Source organism: Antechinus flavipes, chromosome 1 (assembly GCF_016432865.1).
Source record: "Antechinus flavipes isolate AdamAnt ecotype Samford, QLD, Australia chromosome 1, AdamAnt_v2, whole genome shotgun sequence".
Lineage (NCBI taxonomy): Eukaryota > Metazoa > Chordata > Mammalia > Dasyuromorphia > Dasyuridae > Antechinus > Antechinus flavipes.
In genome coordinates this window covers 491,751,496-491,777,988 of record NC_067398.1, presented here as the reverse complement: position 1 = coordinate 491,777,988, position 26,493 = coordinate 491,751,496, and the positions used below count along the sequence as shown (strand labels likewise).

At 33.5% G+C, this 26,493-nt stretch overlaps 1 protein-coding gene across 1 annotated transcript in view; it reads left to right on the top strand.

The window, feature by feature from the left end:
• The first annotated feature begins 7,888 nt into the window (after positions 1-7,888).
• Positions 7,889-26,493, top strand: part of PSMA8 (proteasome 20S subunit alpha 8) — a 36,813-nt gene continuing 18,208 nt past the window's right edge. Inside the window, exons 1-2 of the mRNA XM_051970315.1 lie at positions 7,889-8,195; positions 25,780-25,906. Of these exons, the coding sequence (XP_051826275.1) occupies positions 8,094-8,195; positions 25,780-25,906 (229 nt within the window). The 5' untranslated portion in view covers positions 7,889-8,093. The remainder of the gene's footprint in view (positions 8,196-25,779; positions 25,907-26,493) is intronic.

The window sequence follows — 26,493 nt, the reverse complement described above, 5'->3', positions numbered from 1 at the left end:
TTCTTGCAAGAGCTATCTGAAGGTAGCTCTTAAATGGAATAAGGGTGAGAAAAGAAAGAATAATAATGCCTCAGTGGATAGATCATAGATAGCAGAGTTGGAAGGGACTGCTGAGGGCCATGTCTGAGATATGATAGAGGAAATTGTCGTTACCACCCTTAATTTGCATGTAATAGAACATGGAAATGAATACCCCTTCTACACACATTGCAGAGACATGGTCAACCAATCTCTTTCTACTATACTTTCTTGCCTCTGGATTTCTTTTTTTTTTCCTTTTTTTATTTGAAAAAACAGGATAAGAAAAAAGAAAAACAGAGAAGAAATACAGAACAAAATAAAGCAAAACAAAAGAGAACATTGTCATTGTTAGGGTCAAAGTGACACTGGACAAAATCATATGCAAAGCAGATTCCAAAGGTTCCCCTTGCATATAAGAAGGAAAATTGTTCAAATGTCTCAAAACTTTTTTTTCTCTCCTTTTTTCCTTTTTAAAAATTATTATTATTATAGCTTTTTATTTACAAGATATATGAATGGGTAATTTTTCAGCATTAACAATTGCAAAACCTTTTGTTCCAATTTTTCCCCTCCTTCCCCCCCAACCTCTCCTCCAGATGGCAGGTTGACCAAAACATGTTAAATATGTTAAAGTATATGTTAAATACAATATATGTATATATGTCTATACAGTTATTTTGTTGTATAAAAAGAATCGGACTTTGAAATAGTGTACAATTAACCTGCAAAGGAAATCAAAAATCCAGGCAGACAAAAATAGAGGAATTGGGAATTCTATGTAGTGGTTCATACTCCCTGGGTGCAGCTGGTTCAATTCATTACTGCTCTGTTGAAATTGATTTGGGTTCATCTCATTGTTGAAGAGGGCTAGGACACATCCATTAGAAGTGATCATCATATAGTATTATTGTTGAAGTATATAATGATCTGGTCCTGTCATTTCACTCAGCATCAGTTCATGTAAGTCTCTCTGGGCCTTTGGAAATCATCCTGTTGGTCATTTCTTATAGAATAATAATATTCTATTACATTCATATACCACAATTTATTCAGCCATTCTCCAATTGATGGGCATCCACTCAGTTTCCAGTTTCTGGCCACTACAAACAGGGCTGCCACAAACATTCTTGCACATGTGGGTCCCTTTCCCTTCTTTAAGATCTCTTTGGGATATAAGCCCAGTAGTAACACTGATGGATCAAAGGGTATGCACAATTTGATAACTTTCTGAGCATAGTTCCAAATCGCTCTCCAGAATCTGCCTCTGGATTTCTACATTAATCTTTTAAATAAGTGACCACAGCTATTGTGTCTCCTCTGCAATCACTTTTCTTAATTAAATATTGTTAGTTCCTTTGAGAGATTCTCCTAATTTTTCTATCCCTCACCACTCTCCAGATTATTGCCAACTTATTGCTCTGTAGTCTGACCAGAGCAATACATCATCTCCCTAGTTCTGAAACACTATGTCATTTAAGAATATATATTATTTTTCCAAATATAGGTAAATATAGTTTTTAATGCTCATTTTTGTAAGACTTTGAGTTCAAAATTTTTCTCCCTTTCTGTTACCTCTCCCCTCCCCAAGACAGCAAGCAATCTGATATAGGTTAAATATGTGCAATCCTTTTAAACATGCCTTTTTAAAAAATCACTGTACTAATTCATTAGTTTTGGAGTGCCATATAACATTATTGATTCTATTGAATTTGGCCATGTATTGGGATTTTAATTTATGAATGAGATTTTTTCTTATCCTAGTTTAAGAATATCCACAATCTACCACTTATTGCCTCTGTTGTTATTAATTTTTCAGTTGTGTTCAACTCTTTGTGATCTCATTTGGATTTTCTTGGTAAAGATACTGGAAAGATACTGCCATTTCCTTCTCCAGCTCATTTTACAAATGCAGAAACTGAGGCAGATGGGGTTAAGTGACTTGCCCAGCATCACATAGTAAGTATCTGAGACTACATTTGAACTCAGGTATTCCTGATTCCAGCCCTGGCATTCTATCCCTTGCATCCCCAAACTGTCCTGATACCTTTATGACCCTGAGTGCATTACAACTTCTGAATTTCAGTTTCCTCATCTGTAAAGTGAAAAGGGGTCCTTTTCCAGTCTAAAACTAAGAACCTCTGACTTTAATCCTATTAAATGTCATCATCATCACCACCATAGTTAAAAACAACTAACATATATGTAGCACTTTCAGGTTTACCAAGAATTTTATAAATATTGTCTAATTTTATCTTCAAAACAGCCCTGGGAGGGAGATGCTATTATTATCTCCATGTTACAAATAAGGAAACTGAGGCACACTAGAAGTTAACTGATTTACTCAGGGTCATACAGCTAGTGTCAGAGGCTGGATTTGAACTCATGTCATCCTAACTCAAGACCTAGCACCATCTACTTAGGTAGTCTTTTTTTTTTTTTTTAATTAAAGCTTTTAATTTTCAAAATGTATACATGGATAATTTTCAACATTCACTGTAGTGAATGTTCAAAATACAAAACCTTGTGTTCTAATTTTTTTCCCTCTCTTCCCTCCATCCCCTCCCCTAAATAGCAAGTGATCCAAAATATGTTTAACATGTCTAGCTAGGTAGTCTTATTGGTTTTAGTCCAATAGTTCACACTGTTAGGATTATTTTAGGTCCTGTCTCTTTTCCAGAGCTTAGCACAATATAGTGCATATAGTAAGTATTTAATCAATATTAGCTGATTGAGTAATGAATATTAACTACATTTCTTATCATTGGGTCATCAGGAAAATTGATTAGCAGATCATTTATACCTTTATCCAACTCACTAATAAAAATATTAAATAGTACAGGTCCAAGCAAATACATTTTAAGCTAAAAGCATAACAAGATGTGCCTTTCCTAGAAAAATAAAGACCAAAATGTTTTCCTTTATACCAGAAATCTCTTTCAAATATTAATACTTTTCCTTTCCCCTATTTATATATTATTTCTAAGTTTTGGATAATAGGATTTATATTTGGTATTAGAAATTTCATTAGAGGCCTTATATTTCATATCTATCACTTTACAAATGAACAAACAGAGGTCAAATATCTTATCTAAGGTCTCAAAGAAGTTGAAGAGCTGCAATTTCAACCCATATTCTCTGACTCAAAATATCAAGGTTTTCTTACTGCACCAGATTGCCTATTTTAATATTTCAAGAATTTTTAGTTTCATCAGAATGGATAATCCCTCCACCAGCACAGTTCTCTAAACTAAATGGTCATGTTTTGAATTATCTATGTAATTTTTTTTGAAAAAGGCTTTTCCTTCAGAATAAAAGAGTTTCTTAATGAAGTACTGTTCCTTCTAAGAGTTCTGATTATTTAAACTTAGCACAATTGGAAAACCTTCACATGAATAACCAGTAATTACAAGAGGGAAAGATCCATAGACCTGAGAGTGACAGTTACATGTTAGTTATTTTATTGTGTTTTTGATCTGAACTGTGATTGCATTTGAGTGGAGAGATACAGTACAGGGATTTTCCCTACCATTACCTATTGGCATTTCTTTATAATGTTATAGCCTTAGAATGTTTTCTGGGGACACTGAGAGATTAAGTGACTGAAAATCACATAACCATTGTATATTAGAGGACTTGACTCCTAAGTCAACTTAATTACAAGACAAGTTCTCTATTCACTATTCTAAAGCTGCCTCTTCTCTATTCATTGTTTATCTTTAACACAATACAAAAATACTTCTGCCAATAACTTTATATGTCTGGTCTAAAAAGATTCTAAAAAGAAATCAAATCAAGAGGAAATAGAAGTGTGTGTGTGTGTGTGTGTGTGTGTGTGTACGCACACACATATATTCATAGTAAAGAAATGAAAACTGAAGATGCTTCCCAAAATATGTGAAGTATTTCTGATAAAGATTTCATTTCAAAAATATATTAAAAACTGTGTCAAATTTATAAGAATGCAAGACATTTCCCAATTGATAAATGATCAAAGGATATGAACATTTTCAGATGACAAAATTAAAGCCATCTATAGTCATGAAAAAAATGCTCTAAATCACTATTGATTATAGAGAAATGCAATAAAACAGCTCTGAGATATCACCTCACACCTCTCATTTGGCTACAATGAGAGAAAAAGATAATGATAAATGCTGGAGGGGATATGGAAAAACTGGGACATTAATGCATTGTTGGAATTGTGAAGTGATCCAACCATTCTGGAGAGCAATCTGGAACTATGTCCAAAGGGCTGCCAAACTGTGCATACCCTTTGATCCAGCAGTGTCTTTACTGCATCCCAAAGAGATCATAAAGGTGGGAAAAGAATCCACATGTGCAAAAATGTTTGTAGTAGCCCTTTTTGTGATAGCAAAGAATTGGAAAATGAAATGTGTCCATCAACCGGGAAAAAACTGAATAAGCTGTGGTATATGAAGACAATGGAATATTATTGTTTTATTAAAAATGATGAACAAGCTGATTTGAGAAAGGCCTGGAAAGATTTACAGAACTGATGCTGAGGGGAACAAGCAGAACCAGGAATATACAATAACAGCAAGAATGTGTAATGATTAACTATGAAAGACTTGGTTCTTCTCAGTGGTTCAGTGATCCACAGTAATCCCAATAGACAGGACAGAAAATGCCATCTGCATCTAGGAAAAAAAACTTAAGGAGTCTGAATGTAAATCAACACATGCTATGTTAATTTTTTTCTGTTTTTCCCCCCCTTCCATGGTTTCTCTCCTTTTGCTCTGATTTTTCTTTCCCAACATGATTCATAAAGCAATTTGTATTAAAAATAAATAATTTTTTGGTTGAACAAGTTATATAAGACATATGAAATAAAATGATATAATATTAAGCTGTAAAAATGAAGGGGATGGATTCAGAGAAAACTGGGAAGATTTTTATAAACTGATATAAAATGAATTGAACAGAACCAGAACAAATAAAGATTGTAAAAAAAAAAAAAACACACACACACACACACACAAACAAAAATGGATTCACAATGAAATATGCTATCTACCTCTTGAGAGAAAGGTGATGGAAAAAAAAACAAACCAAAAAACATCTTTTTCTGGATACAGCCAGTAGAGAAATTTGTTTTGCATGTCATTATGTTATAAAGGCTTTGTTTTACTTTTCTTTTCTTTTTTTTTTAAATTCAGAAGGGAAAGAAAAGGTAGAAGGAAAAGAAGGAAGACTGTTTAAAAATTAATTGAAAAAAGTTTCCTAGTTATTGAAAGATGGATACTCAGTAATTACTAAGTACCTATATCTGGATTATTTACTTGAACAATTTGAGAAAACCACAAATTGTATGTTCACTTTTCTCACATTAAATGCTTGCACTTTATTGTTGCTTATCTTCAAATACTCTAGCCAAAGTGTTAATGGCATAGATCAGGTTAAAAATTATAAGGGCAATAGCCTTCCAAATTGCAAAGTCTCTTCTCTACATTTTCTAAATATGGTTCTTCTTTATAAACTGGCCTTGTGTTTTGCTGCCTTTCTGATGCTAAATTACTTCAAAATCTATTTTTTTTTAAATTATAGCTTTTTATTTACAAGACATATACATGGGTAATTTTTCAGCATTGACCCTTGCAAAACCTTCTATTCTGACTTTTCCCCTCCTTCCCTCCACCCCTCCTCTAGATGGCAGGTAGACCAATACATGTTAAATATGTTAAAGTATACATTAAATGCAATATATGTATACATCTTTATACAGTTATCTTGCTGCACAAGAAAAATCGGATTTGGAAATAAGGTAAAAATAATCTGAGAAAGAAAACAAAAATGCAAGTGGACTCAAACAGAAAGATTGGAAATGCTATGCAAAAACTATTTTTAAGAGTGAGGTGGGAAAATATTTCCTCTCTCAAAATACTAGCTTATAATTCAGGCAAGTTTATTACTACTTTGTATAGTAGCTATTTTAATGTCATTATTTTAGTTTTGGGTTGTTATTCTCTATATATGGCTTGTTTCTTAAGAAAACTTTAATAACAATTATTTTTCTCTATCCCTTCTTGGCAAAAGTTCTGAATCAAAAAAAAAACTACTAGATTACAATTTCTTGTTTTGTTGGTACACGTATACTTATTTGTTTTTAAAGATTTTTTTAAAAGTAAAATTCAAAAATGAAATCATAGTTCTGTAGATGATAAATAGGATATAGGTAAAATGTCTATTAATTTCATTTATGTGACTTATCTTTGAAGTCATATTTTGCAAGTTTCTTAATTTACCCTGAATTTATAGCATTTTTCTTCCTTTTTATCATCATTATTTGCAATTGCCACCAATAAGGAAACTGGAGTTTGTTTTAATTTACAAGATAGGAGATTTACCTAAATGAAAGCTATTAGCACTTTCCTGGGCAAATAAAGTTTCAGACCAAGTACTAAGATGACAGGTTAATTCACTCAATGCATTTAAGATTAATTATTTTCTTCAACTTAATGTTAACTTTTTAAAAAATTCTAAACTTGGTAGTCAACAATAACAAAAATGTAAGTTCTTTACAGGTTTTAAAAATATGCAGATTAAATCTAATGAGAGTAACAAAAATAAATCGTTTATTTCTGTGTACCCTTCTGAACTTTTTTTTTGTGCTTTTGTTCTTCCAGATTTTCTTGCTATTATTTAAACAACTGTGACACTCAGTGCCTATGTTCTAATTCTGCTTTTTTTTTCATTTTGTATCATTTCATGTCTTCCTGACTCTTTATACTTTAAAACTTCTCATAGCACAATACTCTTTCTCTATATACATAAACCATAATATGCTCAACTATTCTTTATGGGATGCAAATTGCTCTTTAACTTTTTTTGCTATTATTAACAATGCTGCTATGAAAATTTTTATAGGTAAGTATTGCTGTTAACATTCTGTCTGCCAATTTAACAGTTGAACAATGATATCTCAGTTATTTTGATTTGTATAATATTAGAGAGCTTAAACAATTTTGTAGGTGGTTATTGATAATTAGTATTTCTTCTCTCTTTGTTTTAAAAAATATTTATTTTTTCAATCTTTCTCAACAAGTTTTTTTTTTAATATTTTGAGTTCCAAAATCTTTCTCCCTCCCTCCAGTTTTTTCTTTCCTCCCTCCTCCGACTGAGAGGGGCAAGCAGTATATGAGTTATAAATGTGATCCTCCTTATTGTGGAGGGAAAAAAAAGGCAGATTGTCTTTGAACTAAAACAAAACAGAACAAAAAAAAAAGTTAACAACGCATTTTTATTTTTCCCGACGTTATATTACACATTCTGAAACTATGTAGGTAATTATGGAACAATTCCGAATACATGCAAACACTACAGCTAAATGCCGGTGTTAATAATGGATAATTCACAGCATCTCAAAGTTGGGAGGCCAATTTTAGTTTAGGGAGCTCTCGAACTTGTAGTTAGGGATAGAAGGGGGTGCTCTTAAGGAGGAAGGCGTGTTCTACTCAACAGGGTGTGTAGAAAGAAGCAACTCAGCATTATGTTCACCTCCGTAACACGCCTAATATTTTAATGAAATGTTTTCTTTTAGTTAAATTCACCAGCCCGCCTGGATGGGAACGACTGCAAATTTTTATCCCTTTCCCCACCTGCTTATTTGTAGGACGCAGAAATACAGGAAGGGATGCAAACGCGCTTCTCTTCCTCTTCATGATAACGATTTACTTGGTTAAAGCGCTTTCGTTTCACGTGCATTTTTTTGTTAATGAGTCCGCCCCCCAAAAAGCAACATAGTTGAACAAAGTGGCACCAAACCATAGGGAGACGAGAGGGTAGGGGGAGGGGCAGATCTAGGAAGAGGAAGAGCGGGAGAAGAGAGGGAACGGGGGGATGAGGGGGGCGGGGAGGCGACAAGATTATAAAACGCCGGAGCGCGACCTCAGCTTCATAAGGCACGCGCCTGAAGGCTAGCACGGAGCTCCCGGGACCGTGGAACTCGGCTTTTCGCACGTGCAGCAGCGGATGGGGCGGGTGCTCCTTTTGCTCTATTTGCCCCAGAGGCGAAGGATCATCTACAGAAGGGTTCGGCTCGTCTTCGTGCTGCTATGGCGGCCCGTTATGATCGGGCGATCACCGTCTTTTCTCCCGACGGCCACTTATTTCAAGTGGAATACGCGCAAGAGGCGGTAAAGAAGGGTTCGACGGCGGTGAGCCTACTCCTCCTTGCCTATCGTAGCTTTGGGGTTCCCATAGATGCCTCCCCTTCCCACGGGACCCCTGCTTCCCTGCGACACCCCCTGCCAACTTCCTCAGGCCCCTCCCAGACCACCTTGGGCTCGCTCGCCGAGAGCAGCACGGGCCCCGCGCGGTTCTCAGAGGTGCGACGGCGGCCCGCTGAGCGTTCCCTCACTCCTCACCCGGAGGGAGGCTCGGGCCGCTTTGCATCGCGGAGGAACCGGGGACGGCCAATTGAGGACTAGTAATCCTCTTTCTCCTCAGTAAGAAGGTCGGTTGGCCGCCCTGGGGGTTTGATCTTTGTCCAAAGTGCCTAGTATAGGTGTGAAGGGTGGTGGCTCCAAGGCGGGGAAAACGTGGTGCAGAGGAGAGAAAGGGGTGTGTTCACAGGGAAGGGGCGGTCTGGGTTTGGGGGTAAGGTTAAACTTTGTGGGTCTCTTAATAAAACTAGCAAATGATCGTTATATATTCTATATATTTGTATTAGAAAACTAAAGTTAGTGTGTATATATAGAGACATACACATACGTATATACATGGGTGTATGTGACGCCTCGTTTGATAACCCCATAATAATCAATTCTGACATATGTAACCATGCCAGAATGAATTTGGGCAAGTTTCTTTAACTTTACTGAGTCTCTAATAAAAATTAAAGTTGGCAAATAATCATAATGATATAAGTACTTCTATAAAATGTGCGTACATCTTTATCACCTACACAAAAATACATGTGTGTATATATGTACATTCGTGTATATGTATGTACATTTGTTTGTTTATTGTCTCTATACCACAACCTTGGGAAATAGGTAACCTTAACGGAGAATTTGGGCAAATCTCTTAAAGAGTTTCCTGGGTGTCTCAATAATTAAAGCTAGCAAATAATAACAATCCTATAATTGTATATACAATATAATTGTATATAATATGAAATTAAAGTGTATATATGTTATATGTATGTGGGTGTCTATATGCATATATGAAGTGGGTATATATGTGTATTATGTGGGTGTGAGTGTATGTATAAAGATCTTGGGAGATAGGTGACTTTGGGAAAATCTCTTTAAAAATTTCCTAGATATCTCAAAAGTTGGCAAATAATTCTATAATTGTATGTACAGTATAATAGAGAATTAAAGTGTATATGTATTAAACATATTGTATGTATTGTATGGATATATATAAAGTATATGTGTGTGGGGTGAGTGTATATATATACACACACATACACATACACATGCAGTTTGGTTACCCACAATGATCCTGGTAGATAGGTGACTTTAGGCAAATCTCTTAAAATGTTTCCTGGATGTCTCAATAATTAAAGCTAGCAAATAATAACAATTCTATAATTGTACATACAATATAATTCTATATAATAATTAAAATGCATATATGTTATATATGTGTGTGAGTATATATGTGTATATATAAAGCATGTATATATGTATATGTGGGTATAAGTGTATGTACACACACACACACTCACGCACACACACACACACATATGCAATTTGATTCCCAAAAAGATCCTGGGAGATAGAAGACTTTGGGCAAATCTCTTTAAAAATTTCCTGGGTATCTCAATAATTAAAGCTAGAAAATAATAATGTTATATTTATATATACAATAGAATTTTATACAAGAGAATTAAAGTATGCATGCATATGTATGTGTATATATATATATGGCTGTGAATGTTTGCATGCAATTTAATTTCCCACAAAGATCCTAGGTTATAGATAATTGAGCAAATCTCTTAAGTTTCCTGATGTCTCAATAATTATCAAGCTAGTAAATAATAATCCTATAATTGCATATACAATATAATTTTATATAGTAATTAAATTGTGTATATATGTTATATGCATATGTACATATATGGATATATGGGTAAGATGGTGTATATATAAATATAAGATGTGTATATGTACATCTGTATATACATATATAGATATGCCTTCTATTTATATGTGTGTGAGAGAATATATATGATTTCCCACAAAAATCCTGGGAGATAGGTGACCTTACCAGGGTGACTGGGTAATAAATCTCTTGAAAATTTCTTGGGTGTCTCAATAATTAAAGCTAGCCAATAATAACAATCCTATAATTGTATGTATAATATGGTTTTATATGCTAGAGAATTAAAGTGTGTATGTTATATGTACATGTGTATATGTTATATGTATGTATATGGGTAGAATGGATGTATATGTAAATTAATATAAATAGGTATGCACACATATGTGTGTATAACATATATATATATACACATACACATACACACACAAACACACACACACAAGCACACACACACACACACACACACACACACATGCAATTTGATTCCCCACAAAGATCCTGGGAGATTGTGATCTTATCTTTCCTGGTTTTCTCTTAATAAAAGCTAACAAATAATCATAATTACATGAAATAACACATTCAATATAATTATGTAATAGAGAATTAAAGCTAACCACACACTCTCTAGCTGGATTTGTCATTTATATAAAACTCAAGGTTTTATATAAAAACTCATTTGAGCTTCATAACGTCATTGGAAGTGGAAGTGCTTTAAGGTTACACCACTGGAAAGTAAGCTGTGCACTAGGGTCTTTGCCATGTTTCCGGCAGTCTCAGCCACAGCGCCACCTCGTTTTGGTTAAACTAGATCAGCTCCAAAATTCCAACCACTCTGAAACTGTGAAGTTAAAAGGAAAGATCCCGACACCCCTCCCCTAGTGTTATAGACCAAGGTGCTGGAGTCCTGCTGGGGAAGATCTCAATTTTGGAATCAGTGAGGATTCAGGTCTCAGCTCTTCCCTTTAGACCCTGAGAGAGCAAATGACTGCCTAGGCAGCAGAAGTCTTAAAAGTGAGAATAATCACTATAATCGTTTAAATACGTTTTTTCTATTTTCAACCTTGTGATGTCGGTGCAATTGCTATTCTCATTTTGCAGATGAAAGTATTGAAGCTTGCCCAGGGTTAAAATAGTTAAGTGGTTAGGTTTAAACTTGATTCTTACTCCCCAGTGCAAATGTCTATCTACTTGTGCCATTTAACTGACCAGAAAGGGGGAAGAGAATTCTTGAATTTCATGCTTTTTTTTTTTTTTTTTTTTTTTGCTAATTTCATGCACAACCAAAAACTCTAAGAAAACTACTTGTTTGATCATAGTTTGGCCTCTTACAGGGATTCAAACCCTGCAGTCCTGGTTCACTTCCCTCTCCATTTAGCTAAGGTGTTACTGCACTTCTGTTGTTCATGAACAAGGGCTTTGGGCCATTCAGTGAGCTGCTCATAGGTTTTATTGTAATCCAAAAAATGGGGAGGGGAAAGACTGGTTCCCCAATGTGATCACTGTGGGTCCTTGGAGGGAAGCAGTTCACTACAATGTCCTGAGTGAACTTTAGTCATCTAAGCTATAAAATGGAGAAGAATGATAACTTGCTTTAAGTATAATCACAAGGATGTAAAATGTCGGGCGCTATATGACTTATGTATGTATAGGTATCTGAACTCTTCTCCTAATGGTCCACAGAATGGTATGTCTGAAGTCAGAAAGTTCTGGGTTTAAATCTTTCCTTTTATTTGCTAGATAAATAACACTAGGCTGATAGCTTAACCTGTATCTATCTTATATACAAATCTCCAGGTTGCAATCTGTTTGTGGAGGGATTTTCCACACTGGGATTCACCCAGGCTGACAAATTTAAAAAAACTTCCCCTCTCATATTCATGTATTTGTGTACATAGATAAAATGTCATCAGTGGCCAAAAAAATGAACAAATCAAATATTTTATACTTTTACTCCATAGTCTAATTACAAGATGCTATTGAAAAAAATTAATTGAGGTCTAATATGTCTCTGTATGATATAAAAGTACTTACATTTGTGTAGCATTTTCATAATTACCAGACAGTGTATAAATCATGTTCACTTTACTAATGGGAAAATTGACTCTTAAATAGGTTAACAACAACTCTTCCCCAAGATGTCAGAGAAATTAAATGGCAGGGCTAGGAATTAGAGTTCATTACTTTTTAGAAAAAACACAACTGACTCAGGTAATTTCCTTCAGGTTACATTGCCTAAATGCCATATAAAAAGTAGTGTAAGGCAAATTGAGATACTTGAACTTACAAGATAGGTTGTTTTTAATAGAATGATATAACTAATAATGAAAAATAATAGAATAAATTAACATAAATTAAGAATAACCTCAATTAAGAGACTTTCAGAATTTGTTTTCTCTGTGCCTAGTTTGTTAATTTAAAAAGAATTAGAATCTTGCTTTAAAAAAGATAACAGATTTTGTCTTAAAGATTTATTTGAAATTTTTTTTTGTTCAAATTCTGGAAATTCATTTTCTGGCAAATATATAATAATGACTGTCAAGCACACAACCAATAACATGACATAAAGAGATTTAATGGGGTCTCAATCATTGCTGACTATTTTTGTGACAGTAAGGAATACAACCCGAAGAATCTGTTGTAAGAGGTCATAGTCATGAAAGAAAGAAAAAGATTGTAGTCTGGTGTCAGACACTTAGCTTTGTAAATCCGAGTAAGTCAATTTAACCCTGTTTACCTCAGATTCCTAATTTGTAAAATGAGCTGAAGAATACGGCAAATCATTCCAGGATCTTTGCTGAGAAATTTAACAAATTGGGTTAGAAGTCACATAAAGCTGAAGCAAATGAACAGCAACCACATAAAACTTTGAGTCCTCTGGCATCACCTACTTGAAACTTCAATTAGCATAAATAATACTTGGCATAATGAGGAAAGGCCTGGAAACAGCAAAGCACTATGTAAATTTGAACCATTATCCTTTGGTTTAGATGGTAAGCTTCCACAGGACAAGAACTATACCATGCTTCATGCTTTTGCTCTGCTGCTTGTCTGTGTGGCCTTGGGGCAAATCACTTTCCCTGAGTCTCAGTTTTTTTATCTGTAAAATTCGTAATTGGGCCAATTGACTTTTCTATCACTTTCTCATTCCTCTTCTCTTTTTGTTTAATGCATAATTCTGAGAACAGAATGCTCAACATTTGATGTATTTGCAATATTGCTGCTGCCAAGGTATAACTACATTAGATTACTAAAATTAAAAGTATACCATTGCACATAAACTAAGCTGCATTTTCCCAATCTTTTTGCTCTATGCTTTTATAAGCCTAGGAACAAAAAAGAAGCAGGTTTTTCCTCCCTTGAATACTTGTGCTTTCTGGAATTTCAGAACTCCTCCTTTCTCTTTTCCTCTCATTCTCCCTTCCCCTCTTCTCTCTTTGTTTTTCCCCCTTCTTTCTAGAGATGAGATGTATATGTATATATGTGTGTGTACATATGTCTACATTATATATATATTATGTGTATATTTTGTATGCATCTCTAAAATTTCAAAAGTCTGTGGACCAGCTAATTGTTAGTCATTCACTTTTTTCCTTTTTTCAACCTGAGCAAATTATGGTAAAAGGAATTAATTAATTCACTTTCACTAAGTATTTCATATGCAAAGTGTTGAGGAAATAACACTGAGAATGAAAGATGAGATTGTTTTTCAAGTCATCCTACAATATTTTTAAATTAAATAGTACCCTAAAGTTTTGCTCCTGTTTTATGAGTAATTTGATTTTTTTTGTAATGATAAGTTTAAGAAAAGCCTCCTGTGCCTTAAACCAAAAGGGGGCTATTTTGAGAGAAATGTCTCCTAACCTCCCATCCCCACCCCCCAGTATGGTATGTAGCATCTGGCTAGAAAATACGATCCAGGTTTCAGAACTGAAAATGAAAGGAGTAATGGGAGAAGACTGAGGTGTAATAAGAAACCACTTTGGCTCATTTAAAATGTTTTAGAAATGCCATAGAACTGATTGATGGCTCCTTTGTAATGAGCTGTAAAAGGGTAAGGATATAAAAATACCTATATTGGGTATTTTTAAAGATACATTACATGCATGAGACAGTTTTATCTCAGTAGATTCTGAAATTACAATTTATATCTTTGTATGGAGTTATTCATTGTGTTTCCTTGAGGGTGCAATGACCTTTTTTACATAGTGTAAAGTTTATAATGATACTTGTTTATTAATAAAATAGCAGAGTAATAGTATAGAAGTGCAATATGTACAAACACAGAAAAATAGTGAGAAACAGCCAACATTGACCCAGGGTGTGGATGAGATAACTTGAGTGATGGATGATCCCATCAGTGTGGGTACAATACCTATCCATCTTCGCAGACTGGGGCCTCTTTTTGCCTGATATACATGCTATGTTTTTGGGTAAAAGATGTTCCCTTAATTGCCAATGAAAAAGAGACCATGAGGTAAATATTTTGGGTTTTGCTTCCTACTAGTTGTAGTTGACTAACAGCATAGCATGCATTGAGACAAGAGACATGGACTTATTTTTGTTCTGTTTCTTGTTCTCTTAACACAGAAATCATAGTCATTTACATAGAGATCTATTTAAAGCTGTATCACCTAAGCAAGTCACTTAGTCCTGTCTGCCTCAGTTTCCTCATCTGCTAAATAAGCTGAAGGAAATGGCAAACTACTCCAGTATCTTTGACAAGAAAATCCCTAATGGGAATCACTTAGTGAACATGGCTGAAAATGACTAAATAACTGGCAGAGATGATAAGTTTTAACCAGTTGGCACTGGTTAAAGATAACTAGTAGAGATATTAGAGTATTTTCTTTTCAGAAAAAAATGAGTCCTCATAGCATTTTTCATCAGGTTTTCAATTTTTTTAAACCAGATGTTAGATATAGGGCTGAAAGGAAGCTTGTTTTTACAGTAGGGGAAGGCCCTACTAGGGCCAAGTTATTTGAAAGGTTGTGTCAGCAGTAGGATTTGAACACACATGCAGAGTGGCTAAGGTGCTGGATTTTTGAAGTCTGGTAGCCTGGATTCAGATTCTATCCTCAACACTTAGCAGTACTTCTGGGCAAATTATCTTTCTTGGTCTATATTTCCTCATTTGTAAAATGAGGGTAGTGAGTAGATGACTTCCCAAATGTCTTCTAACTTTAAATCTATTTTTATATAGCTTATAATGGCCACTAGAGATGCTACTTCTGAGTACTTGTTTTGGTACCTTTCTTCAGCAGTCTCTTCACCTTTGAATTTTATTTTGTCTTTATTAATAGGTTCTGCTTACTGTTTGCCTTTAATTCCCAAGTTTTCCTTTCTAATCAAGAGATTATCATCACTCAGTTTTCAGTCTTCCTCTACCCAAAATCCTGCCTTCAAATTTGGGGACTTCAATATGCATGTTGATATGGGAACATAGCCTTGGACCATTTATCTATTGGGAAATAGATCTTCCTCTTACATGGATGATCCTAAAAATCATCAGTAGGTTAAAGCTTTTTAAAATATAGAGCAAAAATCATTTGTAGTTTAAAACTGCCCTGAGATTTTTGGGAACACTCTGTATATTTAAACAAAAATTCTATAAATTTTCTATTTAAAAAATTCCCTATAAAATATAAGATTTTTATGAGGAAAAAACTTCCTATAAAGATTTCTCCCAGTTAATTCCTATTTTCCTTTAACTTCATTGATTTTGTTTGTATAATAGCTAAATTTCATATAATCAAAAATATCCATTTTTTCCTGCTAGAATCCTCAAAAATTCTGTTATCCAGAGTTGCTTGCAAAAGGCATTTATTTTTTTGCTAATTTTATTAGCTTATGATGTAATTTTTACATTTAGTGAATATAAACTGCTTGCATTTTTGTTTTTCTTGCCGGGTTATTTCTACCTTCTGAATTCAATTCTCCTGGTGCAACATGAGAATTGTTCGGTTCTGCACACATATATTGTATCTAGGATGTACTGTAACCTATTTAACATGTAAAGGACTGCTTGCCATCTGGGGGAAGGGGTGGAAGGAGGAAGGGGAAAAATCGGAACAGAAGTGAGTGCAAGGGATAATGCTGTAAAAAACTACCCTGGCATGGGTTCTGTCAATAAAAAGTTTGAGACATCAAAAAAAAAAAATTTACATTTAAGTGGTTATATTCATTTGGAATTTATTTTGGTGGGTAATATGACATTGGTCTAAACCTAAAAGCTACCAGCATGCTTTCCATTTTCCCAAAGTGATTTTTGTTAAATTAATGAGTTTTTAGTCCAGTAATTGGAAGACTTTGAATTTATTGAACATTGAATGCATATGCTTTTGTTTTATATCTGATCTCTTCCACAGATCAGATTTTGTATTTTTTAACCAGTAATAAACAATTTTGATGATTGACTGCTTTTGGAGCACAATTTGAGATATGGTATTAGCTAAGCCCTGTTCTTTTTCACCTTTTTAAAAATTTCCCTTGAGATTTGTAACCTTCTTTCCTCCAGATTATTTTTTTAAATTATTTTTCAAGTTCTATAAAATAGTTCTCTTGTGGTTTGGCATAGAATTGAATATACAAGCTAAATTAGGTAGTATTATTATATTGGTACATTCCAAAACATGAACAATTAGTAATCCCTTAACTATTTTTATCTGTCTTTATTTCTGTAAAAAAAAAATTGTAGAAATATTCATCCAATTCCTGTATATGTCTTAGAAGTGTCTTAGCAAATGTTTACACTTTCTGTGGTTTTGAATAGAATTTCCTCCCTCTTACTGGTCTTATTGGTAATAAAAAATGAAGGCTGATGATTTGTGTGGATTTATATCACATTCTATTACATGACTTAAAAGTTACTAATTCAGTTATTTTTTGTTGTTGTTGTTGACTCCAGGGTACTCTTAAGTAAACCACTTTCATTTACAAAAAGCTTAGTTTTGTTTCCTCTTTTCTTATTTCTTCAGTTTTTTTTTTTTTTTATCGGTACAGGAAACATTTTTGTTTACATCAAAATCATGATGATAATATAATTGACACCATGGCCTCAAAAATTTCTCCAATATATGTAATACTCTTAGTTTTAAATAGATACTATTATTCATATTAAGAAAAGGTTTATTTATTTCAGCACTTAGGCCAATCCCTGATGCACAAAGTAGGGACTTAATAAATGTTTATTGGAATGGAATAGATTATTGGATTCTTTTTTTTTTTTTAAGAGAGGGGAATATATTTTGCCAAGGTTTTTTCAGCATCTATTGATGTAATCATGTGGTTTTTTTTTTAATAACATCATATTTTTCTCTAGAAAATTTGTCTTCCAAACACTTGTTCACCGAAAAAAAAAGTAGAAAAGTAACATCAAAAATACAAAATGAAACACAAAAATAGAAAGTCTAAAAAAAGTCAAAGGAAAAACTTAAAATGTAAAGCAAAAAAAAAGGATCACTGCCATAAGTAGGAAATTCTTTTTAAAAAAACCTAATTAAGTTAGCTGATTAGACTTTTAAAAGAGAAAAACCAAATTACCAGTATCAAAGATTGACAAAGAATTCACAACAAATAAAGAAACTTTTCCCAACTCTGTGTGCCAATAAACTTGAAATGTTTACATTTTAAAATGTGCAGATTAACAGTATTCTAGAGAATGTAAATAACTCTTATCTAAGAAAAAATAAAATTGATCCAGCTGGAAATGAACTCCTTTGCACCAAAAACAACTGGGGACCAGATGGATTTATTTACATATTAAATCTTTCAAACATTCAAAGAAAATTTAATTCTTATATTATGTAAATTGTTTGCCAAAACAGGAAAAAAAATTCTAATAAACTCACTACATGATACAAATATGGTATTTTGGTGCCTAAACAAAGGAAAGAAAATGAGGGGGGAAAAAACTTATGGGCCAGACCTCCTCAGAGATAGTCCATGGGCTCTTTATAGTACCTGACACACTTTCAGGATGTCTGCAAGTCAAAACTATTCATAGTAATACTGTAATACTGGTTCCTTCTCCATGTACATAACTGGATAAAGACAGATTTCTCATATTTCAACCAAAATAACATATTGAAAAGTTTGAATTCAGAGACTATGAAAATTGTTATTTTCTATTAAGCCAGACATTAAATAGATATGCATATATCCATGTATAACAATGCCAGTCTAATCACTTTTTTTTAGTTTGTATGTAATACATTTTTTCTATTAAAAAGATATTATTTATATTACCATGAATAGGTTAGTATTATTTTCAAATGAATTAATAAATGTTAGTTTTAATTTCAAAATATCTATAAATACATTAGAGAACTGCTGCTATGTTCCTAATGAGTAATGATTCAAAAAACTTGATTTAAGTTTTATTTTTTTAAATTAGCAAACATTTATTTTCTTTTCCTCCTACCTTCCCATTGGAAGGTGGGAATCCTTGAAACAAGTATGTGAAATCAAACAAAACAAAATGCATGTCCAAAACTATATTTTATTCTTAATGTTAAATTTATCACCTTTGTGAGATCAGAAGGTGAATGAGCAAAATAAATATGCTGAAAGCAGTTTCAGTACTTCTTTGACTCCTTGTCTTATCTAGTGATGCAGCAAGAAAAGGTGATACTGATCCAACACTTAATTTTAAAATTAATTTCACAAACAGTATTAACATTACATATGCAAATACACACAAAAAGAGGATTGTATATGAAATCATGAAACTCAGTTTCATAGCACTTGCTCTTTTAAAAAAGTATATAATGAATTCTATATAGTTCTTCCAAAACTGTACTTTCTTCAAGATTGGGGAGTTTGTTTTGTTAATATTTTCTCTTTAATCTCTCCCTATCCTTTCTTGTATTCCCTCTCCAGCCTCATTTATTTTGATGTATTTTTATAACAAATTACATGTTTTCAACCTTTCATACATTTCAAATCAGAGTGAGGTTCACTTAATACTCCTACTTCCATGTTTGATTTTCTTTTCCTTGCATATCTTAATCATGGGAAACAGCAATTTTCATACCCTTCATTTCCTTCTTTCTACATGAGTATATAACTTCAGTTATATCAGAAGTTATATCAGAACTCAAACAATTCACCCAGAGGTCCCTTTGAAGAAAAAGTTCTAAAAGGAGATATATTTCTTCCCCTCTGTGGAATGTTAGCACTACATCATCATAGAGCCCATTTCAATTGCTCAAATAAGTTTCCCTTTGTAGGTTTTTCGTCATTCTTGTATTTGTATTTTAGAGAAATATACAAGCACTGGTCTGGTCTTTTTTCATGAAGAATTATTCAAACTCCTGTCTTTTCTTTGAGGTTCATTTCATTCCCCATAGAGTTATACTGTTTGAGGGAGAATTTCTGGGTGATTAATCATTTCATTAATCATGGCTAGAGAATAATTAGTAAAACGGTGGATACAAAACCCTCTCTTGTGAACCAGATGACAAGTAACAAGCTTCTCAGTGTTTATATGCTTTGGAAGAGTGGGTGCTCCCAACAGGTGGTAATTAACCCTGATTGGTTAACAATAAATAAAATAGTATTATAATGAGAGTTGGACCGTTTCTCAAGAGGGCCATTGGATAGGGACTAATCACTCAGTTGTGGACCATGATATTTCTCTCTTCCCAGACCACTTCAGTCTAGGACAATCTAAACAAAAGAGAGAATCCACTTCCACTCAGAGCTAACTAAAACACAATAAGTCAGAATTCATCTGAAGTAGAATTTCTTTATCTTTACCTTTTACCTTTAGATCACATCTAAGCTTCCCCAGTTGGGTAAGTTTCAGCCTAGATTTCAACTCATTATCAGCCCAGTACTTCAAAGGCTGGCTGAATAACCTATAGGGACTGATTTTTGAATGAGGAAATACCAAAGGGAAAAATCTTAGTCCTAATTAAATAATTGGATATTAATATAAGAGAAATGTTCATTTTTCTCAAAGCCTTTTTTTAAAAAAAAATATAGATTATTACAAAATGTTTATAATAGAAGTTGCCAGGTGTTGTGTGATCCTGACTGTTTTTTTTGGTATATTTAATCTTTTTTCTCCCCCCTGAATACCTGATTGTGTTTTTTTTTTTTTTCCTTGACATGGAAGCTTTAGATTCCACAGACTTCTTCTTGATTGGTAAATTCTTTCTTTACTTTGCCCTCTGTTTCTAATAGAACTTGGCAGTTTTCATTTGTGATTTCTTGATATAGTGTCCAGATATGTTCATTTGTTTAAATTATGATTTTCAGAATCATTTGTTTTTTATCTCATATATTTACATTTTTTTCTTTTTATCAATCTTTTGGTTTTGTTCTTAATATTTTTTGCTGCTAAGAAGGATCATTGGTTTTTGTTTGGTCTATACTGTCTAGTTTTTAGAGAATCTTTTACTAGGGTAAGATTTATTTAAGTTCAAAAATAATAATTCAACTTTTATTAATTCTTACTCAGGAATTTTTATTTTGCTTTTTAATCTCTTCCTTCATTTCAGTATTCATGTTTTATTTATGGAAAATCCATTTTTTTCCTTTTGATTCTCTACAAATAGATGTTTTTATATAAGAGTTGTCTGTATAACTCCTGTAGAGTCTTTTATGGCATCTCAGGACAAAATATTAGAGGAACCCAGAGCCCATAGGCTCCTGAGCTGTCAAGCCTAGTTAACACCTGAGCATCTTAGCATCAAGTTGTAGTTCAAATTGCCACTCTGTGGGACATCCAAGGTTCTTACCTTGTGGGATTCAAAAAATTCTCTGACTTTTCTTGGGGAGCCTTCTGCTTTTGCTGCTTCTGGACAGGGAATTCTCAAGGCTGTAAATGTTTGTGTAGTAATCCTAGAGTTGATTCAGGCCAATTCCAATAGACGCGTGATGGAGAGAGCCATCGGTATTCAGAGGCCTGGGGGAACTGAATGTGGATCACAACATAATATTTTCACTTTTTTATTGTGTGCTTGCTTGTTTTTTTTTTTTTTTTTCCTTTTTCATCTTTTCCCCTTGTGCAGCATGATAAACGTGAAAATATGTTTACAAGAATTACATTTGTTTAACCTATATTGGATTACTTGTAATCTAGGGGAGGGAGAAAAATTTGGAACACAAGATTTTGGCAAGGGTGAATGTTGAAAATTATCTTTGTGTGTGTTTTGAAAAATACATTCAGGGCTGGTGCTCTATCCACTGCGCCACCTAGCTGCCCTTATTGTTATTATTTTAAAAAATATATATAGTAGCTGGCTTTGCTTGTAGTCCCCCTTCCCCTTCCCTAAGGCCTGTGGACTTCTTAAGTGACTGCAGTTCTAGGATGGAACTACATTTATTGTTTTTTATTGGATTACTTGATAATTATTTAGTCTGATACAAATCTTCCTCAGACCCTTAACTAAACTGGGTGACTGAGCAAGGTGATTGATATTTGTAAGCCTTAATTTCCTCATCTGTAAAATGAGGTAATAGCACATTTGTTGTGAGGACCAAATGAAAGTGGTGTGTGTGTGTGTGTGTGTGTGTGTGTGTGTGTGTGTGTGTGTGTAGCAATTTGCAAACTATAAAGTACTATGTAAATGATAACATTAATATTAATAATGTAAGGTTTTTCCTAGATTAATTGTGTAGATATAATATAAAATCCTCGGGCATATACTGATCAAGAAATTTAGAAACCAAACATAGTTTTAAGTATCAACTGTCAGAATCTTTATGTATTTAATTCTTTCTCATAAACAAGTTTTTTTTATTTTTTTAACTTTATTTTTTTATTATAGCTTTTTATTTACAAGATATATGCATGTATAATTTTTCAGCATTGATAATTGCAAAACCTTTTGTTCCAATATTTCCCCTCCTTCCCCCCACTCCCTCCCTCAGATGGCAGGTTGACCAATACATGTAAAATATGTTAAAGTATAAGTTAAATACAATATATGTATACATGTCCATTCAGTTAATAAACAAGTTTTAATGAGGGAAAATCTGCTTGTTTATGTTGTTGGATGGTTGTGAGCAGGCTAATAAATCTGAATAAGAAGAATGGTGCTATAATCAAAGCTTAATGGAGATATTAATATTATTCTGTGTATATTAAAAAGTGAGAAATCATTTGATGGTCACCATGAAAAGTTTTGAAAAAAGTTGATTTCTAAACCTTGTCAATATGCCCCCCCAAAAAATATGACTCCCTTTGGAACAAACTCTTCAATAATTTAATTGTGGCCTTATACAATGTTATGCAACAGAAGATTGTGTCTACTAAATGGAAAAATAGTTTTGTTGATTGCCTATTCCTCTATTGACTATGGAAACCATGAATAGATAGCCATTTTGAGAATGATAGTCTGACAATGAGAAATAGTGCAATCAAACATGCAGAAACTATTAACAATTGATGTACAGTTTACTTTTGATCAATTAATGACATCCTTAGCTATTATAACATTGGACTGGTTGTCAGTAGTGTTTGTTTTGTTGGTTCATTCATTATGTCTGCATATGTACTATGACAGTTTGAATATAATATAAAGTAACCTGTATGTGAAAGTACTACACCTATCAGACTGAGCTCCTTGAAGGTGAGCTTTTTTTTTTTTCAATAATCTTTCTTTGTATACCCAGTGCTTAATTAAGTGCCTGACACATGATAAGTAATTAATATTCTTCTATTGATTGATTGATTCATGGAGAATATTTCACAAGAAGTTGACTCACTATTGAAGCCTTTGAAATCACTATTGGAGCATGATGGCTATTTGGACCAGAAGCATTGACTGAATTAAAAAACAAATGAGTTATTCCATTTTACAAGAGACTATATTGAAATAGCTAAACTTGCTCCTGCTTTAAAAAAAATTCATTCAGATTCATCTTTGCTCTTCTCATAATGTGCCCGATTTTTCAAATAATGGTAAAAGTCATTTCAAGCTTTAGATCTCAATTTATCGAAATAATGGTGATTAAAAAATTTAAGTAAATCTCTGACAGGGATGGGAATTGGCCCAGAATATTTCAGTCTGTTTAAAATGACTGCAAAAAATTGAGGAAGAAAAAAATTCTTTATAATTGTGTTTTGGACACTAGCATTGTTTTGATACATAAGAGGAATAGTAGGAAATAGTTTTATCTTGCCCATTTCTTCATTCAGTGATTACTAGCATTAACCCACACATTGAACAGGAAATATAAAACTGTCAAACTTAGACATTAGCAGATAGATTAGATATAAGAACTCTTGCCAACAAATTAAGTGTCACAAGATGAGTTGAAGGCTAAAGTTGGGTTGCTTCAGATTATGACAGATCTTTTCTAAAAGGAAGCAGTATAAACATACTTGAGAATGACTTGCACTGACAGAATTGGATTGGTCTTTCAAGTTCCACCTTTTCCAAATCTAGTCAGTGCTTTGCATTTTGACCTGTGATAAGTTATTTGTGTGGAAGTTTTTTTTTGTTTGTTTGTTTGTTTTTTGTTTTGTTTTTTAATCACATTTTGGTTTTGGTTTGAGAAACAGTTAGAGTTAAACGACTAGCCTTGGGTGGCATAGCTAATAAGTATCTGAAGCTGAATTTGAATTTAGGTCTTCCTCCAGAGCCAGTACTCCCTTCATTAACTGTCCTTAAAATAAAACTTTTTTTTTTTCCCTATTTTTTTTTTCCCCCCGAGGCAGTTGGGCTAAGTGATTCGCTCAGGATCACACAGCTAAGAAGTGTTAAGTATCTGAGATCAGTTTTGAACTCAGGTCCTCCTGACTTCAAGATTGGTGCTCCATCTATTGTACCAACTAGCTGCCACGAAATAAAACATTTTTTAAAATGTTAAGTGTAGAAATAATGCTTTTATTAAATGCTTTTCATTAATGGAGAATATTTCACAAGAAGTTGGCTCCCAGTTGAGTTGAAGTCATTGTAAAATGCACCACAACACAGTCATGATTTTGATGATTGAGTAAGAATTAGCTTCCTGTGTTAATAGTAATGCTGTGAATGAACAATTTAAGTCTGAGATTCCTGATAAGCACTACGTCTCATTCTAGAGGACAAAGAGAACCTTAGTCTAATTTGGTCCTTTAGCTTAACTTATTAACCAATTAAAAAAAAAGATCATAAAAATTGTATGCCTGTGATCAGTTAGCACTGGAGTATTTTAAAGTTTGTGCTTTTGAGGTAAAGTTTTTTACTTAATTTTTAAAAGTTGAGTTATTTTGTGAATAAAAATAATGTCCTTCTATGGATGAGTAAATCAATGTGTTCTTTGAATGCAGACCCTAATGAAATGTCATTCACATACTTGTGAGTGCACTTCATAATATAAAAGTGTGAGTTATTGTCATTATCATCACAAGAATCCCAGAGATAATAGGAATGTCCTTGTTGATCTTGTAGTCCAAATCAAACCAGCATCTTTTTGGCATTATTCTTGACAGATGGTCTCTCTCACCTGTGAACTTTCAAGAATGGATAATAGACTCTTTTTCAAAGTAACCTATTCTCTATTGGTTACTTTTCTCTATTGAGAATCATTCTTGGTTTTACCCACCAAAAATGTGTCTTCCTCCTTGTCTTATATTCTAGGGTCAAATAGAACAAATCTTCCCCTCTTTCTCACATGATAGGCCTCCAGATATCTAGAAGATAGCTTTCATGATCTCTTTTATCTCTCCTCCCCGCTTCCATCCCCACCCCCTGGGTTCTGGTCCCTAGGTTACAGATAGCCAACTCCATCAGAAACTACTCTAAGTTAGGGAAACAGAAAGCTCACACTTGGCTTTGCCACAAATGGATTCTAGACAGGCTCAAATTCTAATAAAGGAAGGGGGGAAAACCAAGAACAGAATATTATGGGAGGGACTAGCATTGTCTGGGCTGGATTTGAGTAGATTCCAGAGACAACATGTAGAGAGTGACTCCTAATCATAAGAGAAGAGCACATTTTATGTCCAAGGATTCCCCAGACAGCCACTCAGGGGAAAAGGCATTCTAAGAAGATGGGTTTGAGAGAAGGAAAACAGAAAAGGGAGGCTATAAAAGCCAAAACACTTCCACCCAAGTCCCCCTAGAAGGAAAAGATATATTTGGAAATGAATATGACATAAAAGAAAAAGTCAACAAAACTTATTTTTAAAAAATATATAAAAAAATAGTTTAAGAAAGCAATTACATCAGATTGAATGTGCCTGAACATCAGATGACCAATTGACAATCTCATCCAAAGCCTACTGGTGCCAAATCCTCATGTCCAAGGCAGAATGCAAAGGATCAACAGTCATCTCAGCAGGTTAATCCTCTGATGGGAGAACAGGAATAAATCAAGGTCACAAGACTTTAAGAAGAATGGAAACCAGGCAGGGAGAAAACAACAGTTCAATCAAGATGTAATAAAAATTACTGATTATCAGTGTCAAGGATGTTCTGTCTAGAGCTTTTTTGGGAATAGATTCTGTGTGTCTCCCATTACTACCTTTCCTCTTTCAATCCTAAAAGATTCAAAAGAAATCTTTTGATGGAAAAGTCAACTTAGAACTAACTATAAATAATTATGAAAAACAATTCAAAAAAATCATGTCCAGCTACAGAGCACCTTTCTTTCTTGATTCCTTACTCATTTTAAATACATGTAAAAAAAAGTTTTTTTCTTAATTGAATATATATGAGCTAGTAAATTTTTTCTATCTTTTTTATGATTTAGGTTGGCATTCGAGGCACGGATATAGTTGTGTTGGGAGTAGAAAAAAAGTCTGTTGCTAAACTTCAAGATGAAAGAACTGTAAGGAAGATCTGTGCCCTAGATGACCATGTCTGCATGGCTTTTGCAGGTATTTATGGACTAAGCTTAAATAGATACAGGAATATAACTCACTCAAAGAATTTGCGATAGCAAAGCCACTGTTGTAGAACTAGATTTAATGATCATGCTCACGTGGCTCGATTATTTGAAAAAATGGCTGCTTGGTCAAATTAATATAGATAATACAAATTCCTCATTTGAACCCATTGATCTTTTCAGGTATTTGTGAATCAAGATTAGAAATATATAAGAGAGTAGTTGCTTAATAGAAGTTGTAGTAGCAAAGTCACTATTGTAGAATTACATTTAGTTTTGTACATGGAAAATTCCTCCCATTGTCATGGTTGAATATTGATAATTGCTAATTTTGTTTTTTCTTCATGACAAGTGAATAATATAATGAATAACATGAAGGATGAATGCACTATGGAGGAAAAAGTACCCTAGAATCAGAACACCTGAGTTTGAGTCCTACTTCTGCCATTTATTACTGTGCAGTAAAGAAGTAATTTAATATAACTTCTTGAGCCTTAGTTTCCTCATGTATGAAATGGGGACAACCATACTTGTCCAATCTCTCCTTGTAAATCTCTCCTTTACAATATGTTATATAAG